General features: G+C 63.1%; 1 protein-coding gene across 1 annotated transcript; it reads right to left on the bottom strand.

Moving 5' to 3' along the window:
- Positions 1 to 733: 733 nt before the first annotated feature.
- On the bottom strand, positions 734 to 7732 carry TAGLN2 (transgelin 2). The gene is made up of 5 exons (XM_047840371.1): positions 7592 to 7732; positions 2730 to 2936; positions 2147 to 2321; positions 1735 to 1837; positions 734 to 1482 (listed from the first exon to the last, which is right to left on the bottom strand). Exons 2-5 carry the CDS (start codon positions 2907 to 2909, stop codon positions 1341 to 1343), a joined length of 600 nt encoding a protein of 199 aa, XP_047696327.1. The 5' UTR covers positions 2910 to 2936; positions 7592 to 7732; the 3' UTR covers positions 734 to 1340.
- Between the last annotated feature and the right edge of the window lie 1309 nt (positions 7733 to 9041).

Genomic DNA, 9041 nt, shown 5'->3' with positions numbered 1-9041 from the left:
TGCCCTGAAGGAGAAAGCGGGGAGGGAGGAACCCACTGTGGGGGGCTGGCCCGGGGTCTGTCCAGTTCTCCGAGGAAGACCCGGGGTGTGACAGGGAGGCCGTGGGGTAAAGACACCTGGGAGCTGGAAACCACAGGGCGGAACGCCCATGTCTCGGTCAGGGCCAGCTCAGGACAGCCTGACCCCAAGATTGGTTATCTTGGTACGAGGCCGCCCACCCAGAAGGGAAGCGCTCCCGCCTGCTCTCCCAAGCACGTGGGGTCAATCATCAAGGCTTCCTCCCTCCAGCCACCACCACTGACTACTTCCTGCTCACTCACAGCCTGTCAATTCCTCCCCACCACTGCACCCTTGGCCCCTAGCCCCCAAGCTGATCTGGCCAACTGGACAGGGGCCACCGTGTCCCAAGCCTGCCCGAGGGGCCTCCCACCCAGCCCCACCCTCCTCTGGCTGGGGGAGGGGGCCGACCAGGAGCACCAGGTGGGATCCCTCGGGTAGCTGTGGGCACTGCCCGCATATCCTCCAAGGGCAGCTGCGAGGCCCCGTCCTCAACCCCAACCTACCCTCACCTAAACCACAGGAGCCAGAGAACAGGGAAGAAAATCACAGATGGGGGTGAGGATCGCAGCCTTTCATCCGAAATCCCTCTCCCCTGTACCAATCACCACGCTGCCCCCCACGTTTCCTCCCTTCCCAGTGGAGGGCTCACGGCCCTAGACACAACCAGAGTCCATCCAAAAAAAGGCAGAGATATTTATTCAAATCAGCAAACTCAGGTTTTTCAAGCCCCAGCCACAGCAAGGGGAATGGAAAATGGGAAGCCAAGAGGACCCCTGCCAGGGGCCGGCTGCCTTGATGTGTGGTGAGCGCAGCCCAGCTGTGGCTGGGGAGGCGGCCGCCACAGGCCTCTCTCTATAAATTAGGTCCCTGCAGCCACAGCTGGGGGCGAGGCATGCTTGCGGATGGAAGGCCGGAAGGCGGCGTCCCTGACCCCCGGCCAAGGAATGGATTGAGGGCACGGAGCTCAGGGGTCGTGGGGAGAGAAGCCAAAGGGCAAGTGAAGAGGTATGCGGCTGGGGGGTGGCGAGGCCCCCAAATTTTGGTCCCAGGAGAAAAGAGGCCAGTTGTGGTTGGTCCAGTTTGGGTGGGTTTGAGGAAGGGAATGTATTAGTAAGCCCAGGGGGGGAGCCCGCCGTCGGGTGCCCCCCAGAGGAGGCAGGCCAGGCCCCTGCCCTGGCAGAGGGGAGTCTGTGAGCCCCAGGGGCTCTCGGGGAATGTCACTGCTGAAATATACATATATATTAACCATCCGTGGGAGGGCGGGGCAGGGCGCAGTGGGATCAGAGGATCTGGCGGGGCATCCCGTAGCCGGTCATGCCTGCCTGGGACGCCCCGCGGTTGGTACCCATCTGTAGCCCGATCACATTCTTGCCCTCTTGTAGCTGGTTGTCCGAGAAGTTGCGAGGGTTCTCCTTGGATTTCCTGGGCCGAGAGAGAGTGTTGGTGAGAAAGGGGCTGGAGGCGGCCCCGGTGAGTGTCTTCCCTGGGGGCTCGGGTGCTGCCGCCAGCTTCGCTCCCCCCGGAGCCACCTCCCTCCCCGTGTCTCAGAAGGGATAGTCCCTTGCCGTCCCAGGAGAGCAGCGAGGACTCGGGATGGTGAGGGATGTAAACGTGCTTTGAGCGGGACCATTTTCTAGGGACAGGGACAGGCCCGGGACGCCCCGCGATACTCACTTAGGAAACCAGTTGGGATCTCCAGAGAAAAGCCCATCTTCCCGGGCGACCGCCAGCCCACCCAGGTTCATCAGCGTCCGCTGCACACATGCCATGTTCTTTCCTGGGAAGGGGAAGGCGGTGTGTTGGCCTCGGCCGTGCCGGGGCCCTGGGTGCCGGGGTTCCACCTCCACCCACGTGGTCAGCAAGCCTGGCTTCCCAATTCTTCTCCTCTTCATCCCCACACCCTCCACCACCCCATCCCCCAACACGGCCCACTCCTCCATGAAACACACACACGCACACACACACACACACACACACACCCCTGTCCGCGAGGTGCCAGAAACCCGCCCCCTTCTCCCTTCAAGACTGCCTAGCCCAGCCTCTGGCCTCCAGGGTGACGGCGCCCCCGGCCCCGGCCCCAGCCCACCTTCCCAGAGGTCCACGGTCTGGAAGATGTCGGTGGTGTTGATGCCATAGCGTTCGGCCGCCTGTAAGAACTGAGAGATCTGCTCCATCTGCTTGAAGGCCATGGTGGAGGCCTGGATCTTCTTCACGGGGGCCTGCCCCTCGGGGTACAGCCCGTTGATGAGCTCACACAGCACCTGGGTGAGGACAGCAGGGGTGCAGAGGTGAGGCCGTGCTGCTGCCAGAGACGCTCAGCCCCCGCGGTTCCTGTCCTACCTGAACGCGCTCCGCCTCCACCGGGAGGGATGCCCGGGCTCCCTCCCGCCCAGCCCCTGCCTCTGAACCCAGAGTGAAAGCCTTGCTGTTCCAGCATCACTGCCTAGAACACCCCCCTCCCCCCCCACCCCGGTTCTTCCCTGTGTCCCCCTCGGGCCTCCCTTTCGCTCTACGGGAGGGAGGAAAACACGGGTCCTCTGCAAGATAGGTGCCCAGGCTGAGGAGGAAGTGGGACGGGCGTGCCCGCAGTTCCGCAGCTGCAATAACCCCAGGCGCCCCATGCCCGGCTCTGTCCCGGGCACCTGCAGTCCGAAGGGCCCAGCTCTCACCGTGCCATCCTTGAGCCAGTTCTGGAAGTTCTCGCGCCCAGGCTGGGGCCGGCCCACATCCTTGCGGCACTGGGTGGTGATCCACTGGATCAGGATCTGCTCCAGGTCCGCGTCATACTGTTTCTCAATCTTCTGCTGCACCTCCCGGCTCAGGCCGTAGGCGGGTCCCCTGTTGGCCATTCCAAAGGGCAGCGGTGGCTGTGGGAGCTGGGGAGAAGACACGGCCAGGACCGCAGTCAGGTCTCTGCAGCCTGCAGGGACACACTCCCTATCCCCTCGAGACCCGCCATCAAAGGAGGGAACTTTCGGCCTGACTCCGGGGCCAGGCTGAATTAGCACTGCTCAGAGCTCTAGGCTTAAGGGGCCACACAGGCCATCTCTGGGTTCCCCCAACCCTATGATGAGCAGTCTGTTTACTACACGGAGTCCTCCCATCAGATGTCGTTTGAACAGCCCCACTACTCAGATGAGACAGAAAACCCACTGGAATAGAATCTGGGGTAAATGAGGCCAAGCCTGGGGGTTCAGCTCCTCACTGGGGGTGGTCAGCTTTAGCAAAGGCAAGCTGGCCATTCTAACCCTTCAGCCCTGGGAAGGGAGATGATTTGGGGAGAGGAGGAAGACCTGGAATGGCTTGGCAGATCTCTGCCAGGAGCTAGAGAACTGGACACAACTGCCCTCACTTAGCCACTGGCTTTCACTGAGCACCCACTATTTGTGCTGGGGGTTGCGGGAGAGACAGAAGCCTTGGGTCCCAGAATGCCAACAAAGAGGCCAAGTGAGCACCCAGGAAAGGGTAAGGCTTGTACACGACAAATACCGCACAGGCCTACACAGTCAGACCCTACATCACGGAAATGCAGAAGAGAGTGTGGGCAGAAGCAACCTGGAAGGCTTCCTGGAAGAGGAGGTCTAAGCAGGTCCTTAAAAGATTTCGGCAAGCCAAAGGAACCTCCCACGAGAAACCACTGGGCAGTCAAAACAAACTCTACTTTCCTTTCTAGAAGCTGTGGTGGGCAGAGTCATGGTCCCCCAGAGGCAGCTACACCCTAATTCCCAGAACCTGTGAATGTTACATCGCAAAAAAAAAAAAAAAAAAAGGACTTGCTGATGTCACTGAATGAAGGGGAGAGTCCCCTGAACCATCCAGGTGGGCCCAGTGTCCTCACAGCCAGGGTCTCTATAAGCGGAGGAGGGAGGTAGGCAAGTCAGAGCAGGAGAAGCAAGAAGAAAGCAGAGTCAGGTCAGGGTCAGGCCCACGTCCTGGACAAGGCCCGGAGAGGGATTCTCCCCTAAACTCCCCAAGGAGGAACGCAGCCTCGCTGCCACTTCGGTTTTACCAGTGAGACCTCCGGGGGGATTTCTAGAGCCGCATGATGTGCTTTAAGTCACTAAGTTTGTGCTCATTTGCGAGGGCAGGAATAGGGAACTGACACGGGAGCCTCGGGTGGTATTTTTAGGGAAACCTGGGAGGGGAGGGAGGGTTGGGGAAATGCGCGGGAGGGTTTAGCTTCATTTGAGGACCTCACTTAGGAAGAACTGGGTGGTTTCCAGACCTGGCCCGTGGGCAGTCTGTCCCCACCTACTACCTCACTACCTAGGTCCCCCCTCCGGGACCCCAAGGAGCTGTCTCAGGAATGCTACTCATGCAAGGGGGAGCCAGGACCAGAGAAAGGACAGGACCTCACTTCCTGTCCCCATCCGCTCTATAAATGAGCTTCCCTTTCCATTCTGAAATGCAGCCAGCTGCCTGCTGCTCATACAGGGGGAGTCCCCAGAACAAGCACCTGTATTCAAGGACAGGAAAGGGAGACACTCTCGCCCCCCACATCCGGCTCTAGACCAGGTCAGACTTAAGGGCTGAAGTCACTCAGGCTCCCTCTCTCCCACACACCCCAGGCTAAACAATCCTGCCCACCCCCCCCCCCCCCGCCATGGGTCTTGGGGCTCAGGAAAAGAGTCAGGTCACAGGGGCAGAGTCACCTCAAACCCCTCTGGCCGCTCAGCCTTGGGTCTCAGGCTAGTCCCCTCCCCCGCACTCCAACATGGCTGTTCCTTTCCGCTCCAGCTTATCTAGCAGCACATTTCCCGAAGGAATCCTCCCCACAAATCAGTTATTTTTATACTTCATTAAGAGCAACCCCCCCCCCCCGCTTCCCCTCCCCCCCTTCCCCCGCCTAAAGGCTGGGCCAGATAAATGTCGGTCTGGGCCTTGACCCACATCACCAGGCACACACACACACACTCAGCTGGGGGAGGGCAGGCTGAAGCCTGCGGAGCAAGGAGGACAAGTGTCTCTCCTCCCAGCCCAGCCCCAGCAGCCCGGCGCCCCTGGCACACAGGGGCATGTCCAGGAGACCTGAGATGAAGGGCAGCCACCAGTAAGCCCCTTTTCTTGGCCCAATGTCTAGACCTCTCTCCTGGGAGCAGCTTCACTACGGTCCCCTGGGCCTCAGGGCTGTGTCTCCTTGGAGCCACGTGGCCTGAGGCCAAGGGATCACGATGGCCCGGGGAGAGAAAGGGCAGGAGAATCATTAACCCAGGCAGCAGGGTAACCGGGGGAGAGCAGTGGAGAGCAGTGTCCCCTCCACAGGGGCAGACCGGACTTGGCCTCCCAGACCCACCTCTGGGCACAGGGAGAACGCTGAGGGTCCCTCCCCAACTCTGGAGACTGGACCCAGCCCCACTCTGGGGCCACAGCCCGTGAGCCCTGAGGTGCCACAGCTGTGGGGCAGAGATCTGGGAAGGGGAGGGGCCTGGGGAAGGGGCGGGGCAGCCCAGCCAGCCTGTCCACAGCTGTTTCTCCTCCGGCTCCCTGGGGTAGGCGCCAGCCGATGGGCCGCGGCTGGCCGGCTGGAGCTGGAGCGGCCCACCCTAGTGACGCCCAGGGGAACTTCCGCAGCCCTCCCTCAAAGGAAGGGAAGACAGCCAGGTGCCTACTGGGGTGGGGAGCGGTGTAGGAGATGCCTGGGGCTGGGGGTCCCAACAGAGACGACCGCTGAACCACCTGGGGGGCGGGCCTGGCGCGGGAACACCCCTCACCCCCACCAGAGACCCCGGGGCAGGACGCTCACCTCGCCCCACCCCACGCAGATGTCAAGGGAAAGGGTCCCTGGCTGGGGTGTTTCGTGCGGAAGACAGAGATATTCTCCATTCATCGTGCACGCGGGGGAACTTCCTAACTCAGAGTCGGGGGGTCAGGGCTATTCTGAAAGGGCGAGATGGGGGTCCCTGTCCCCAAAGTGAAGCGCACAGGAAGCAGGCGGAAGCAAGGATGATGGACACCTGTGACCAAGGAGCCACGCGGGGCAGCTCCCCACCGTCAAGTCAGTGAGCAGAAGAGAAAGCTGAGGCTGCACAAACAGGAAGCCTCAAGGCTTGCGGGAGGAGGGGTGAGGTGGGGGCCGTTGCCATGGCTTCTGTGTACCAAACACAGGAACCCGGCAGGGTGGGGGCACCAGGCAGAGACACGCACTCCACACACATGGAGTGGTGACGAGGCTCTGGGCACCGGGGCCGCAGGCGGCATCCTTGGAAAGGGGCCCCTGGCCGCATTCTCAGGTGTGGGCAGGTGCAAGGGATCCCGCAGCCGGAGAGGCGGGGGGCAGCTGCGGAGGCCATGGGGGGGGGGGGGGGGAGGCATCTGGAGGAGTGGGAAGTTAGGAGTTTGGGGGCAGAGAAACAGACTCCGGGAAACAGTTCAGGAGAAGAAATGCCCCGGGAACCGAAGGCCTGTCGGGAGCCAGAGAGCCCCATACCTGAAAATCCTGGAGGGAGAAGGGCTGGGGTGGAGAAAGCAGTAGAGGCCAATCCCCAGGGGGCAGGAGAGGGCTGGGGCGCTGGAGGGGGGGGGTGCAGTCGGCCAAAGACGACCGCGCCGCCTCCGCGGGGCGGGCCCCCCCCCCCCCCAGCCTGCCTTGGCCTTCTCTGCAGCTGTGGGTCTTCCCGGGGGACTAGGGAGGAGAAATGGGGGGTGGCGTCGGAGAGGGGGAGCTGTCCCTCTCTTTGGTGCTCCGCAGTCAGAACTCGGGAAAGCCCATCCAAGCCACTGGGCCCCCCCATCCCCAGGACCCTCACTCCCGCCTCGCTCCTTTCTGCTCCCAGATGCCAGGCTCCCCCCAGAACTTCCCGGGCACGGGCTGCAAGGGGGCTCTGGGAGGCCTGCGGGGCCGGGAAGGCGGCCGTCCGCTTCCGGTCCTGCAGGTCCGGCCCCGCCGCCCCGCCTCGCCACACCCAGGGCCGTTACAGCCGGATGAGTCACCCACAGCCCGCCGCTGGGGTGACGCAGTGGTCTGGGCAGCCCGCCCGCCCGCCCGCGGCCCCCGCCGGCTTTCCCAGCAGCAGGGGGCGCGGGGTGGGGGCCCCGGCCGGGGGGGGGGCGGGGGGTGGACCGGAGCTCCTGCAAGCAGCCCCCTCCCCACACCACCCGCGCGCGCCGGCGGCCACCCCCCGAGGTCGGGGGCCTCTCCTCCCCAGCCCGCGACCCCGAGTCCCCAGGAAGACGGCCGGCGGGAGGAGGCACAGAGAGGGCGGCCCCCGCACGTGCTCCTGCAACCGGGAAGTGAGGGGTCGCGGGGAAGCTCGGGCGCGCGGTCCCTCGGAGCCCGCCAGCCACGCCCCGACGCCCTCCACTCGTCAACCCCGACGGCCCGGTCCCCGTTGCGGACGGACGCCCCGTCGGTGCACCCGCACCCTCGCCTGACCTCATCGCCCGGCAATGCCGGGTCGGGGCTTGGGGACAGGACCCGACAGCACCGGGCGAGCAGAGCCGTCGTCGGACCCTCGCGCCGGCCCCGGGAGCAAGTCGCCGGCGCGGGCCTCCCGCTTCCCGGAGGCGCGCCCCCCGCCCTCCCCCTGCTCACCGTTGGCAGGCCGGCGCGGCGCACTCTGGGCGGGGGCTGCGGACCGAGTGGCGCGCCCGGCCCGGGCCGGGGGTTTTCAGCGGCTCCCGCCTCGGACGGGGCGGACCCGGGGCGGGGCGAGCGCCCAGAGGCTTTAAAGGCGCCGCAGCGCCGGGGCGGAGGGCAGAGCTTGGGGAGAGGGGCAGTGGGCGGCAGGGTCTGGGGAGTCGGGCCTACGCGGGCGGCTGCAGTGGTCTCCACCCAGGAGAACCACCGTCTGCACCTGGGAGCTCACAACGTGTGCCTCGGTGGGAAGCTTTTTGCCTGGAAGATTAGCGCAAGACTGTGGGCGTGTTTATGTGGGAAGAAGCGTCTTGATTTAAAAAGGGTGGTTAGGTAAACGGAGGCACGAGAAGACCCCACCCGCACCCCCACCCCCCACCCCCAGCTGGCTAAGGTGGGACAGTACCGGGGTGCAGGCCAGGACAGTACCCGCATGTGCTCCCGCTCTCCACCTACTTCAGGCCTGGGCAGGAACTGACAGTGAGGTCATTCTTTGCCCCGGGGGCCCAGGGGGCGTGACCACTGTTGGGACCCAGGGTTCAGACCTGATTTCTTCCCCTTAGTCTCCTCTCTCTGACCCGGCACCTCTTCCTAATCCTGGAGGGATCAGAAGAGGAGGCCTTAGGGGGAGGAGGGGGAGGCTGGCAGTTCTGTGTCTGTGAATGGAGGGCAGCATAGCTTAGGGGTTGAAGGAGCACCCCTCTTCCGGCTTCTGCTGAGCAGTCCCCCTGGGGTGGAGCCCCTGCCGACACCCACCAGTGGGGTTCTTCCTGTAATACAGAAGCTACTGTTTGGCCTGGCTTCCAAGGACATCCACCACCAGCGTCCTTCCACCTTTCTGTCCCTCGTTCCCCAATCCTGCCCGGCCCTGAGAGCCAGGTCCACCAAGTGATTCCCTGGGAGACCCACTGTTCTCACTCCTCTGTGCTTTCTGCCTGGGATGCTTTCCCTCCCTTGACCCACTTCTGATCTGCTCTACCCCATGCCCACTGTGTGACCTCTGGGCAAATGACTAAAGCCTCTATGCTTCAGCGGGCCAGCCTAGAAAATAGATAATCCTACCGACCCCATGGTTACAGAAAAGGAAATGATATACATGAATAGCCTAGAGCAGTGCCTGGCCCATAGCAGGTGCTCAGCGACGACTAGCTATTACTGTTACTCCCATCCCGTGAGGAGCTCCCCAGGGGAAGCACTGTCCCCAGTTCGTGCTGTAAGCACACTCATTGTTTGTGGGCTCCTTCCTCTGTGCTACCACAATATCCAACACCTAGCTTTATCGCAGAACCTATCCCATCACACCGTAACCGCTTCTTTGCCTGCTTCACCAACTGGCAAAAACTCACCAAGGGCAAGGGCTTGACTTCGGGAACTTTGTTCATTCTCAGCGTCTAGCTCAACGGTTGGT

This window comes from Prionailurus viverrinus, chromosome F1 (genome assembly GCF_022837055.1).
Source record: "Prionailurus viverrinus isolate Anna chromosome F1, UM_Priviv_1.0, whole genome shotgun sequence".
Lineage (NCBI taxonomy): Eukaryota > Metazoa > Chordata > Mammalia > Carnivora > Felidae > Prionailurus > Prionailurus viverrinus.
The sequence above is the reverse complement of the archived record's forward strand: the minus strand, read 5'-3'. Positions and strand labels throughout refer to the sequence as shown.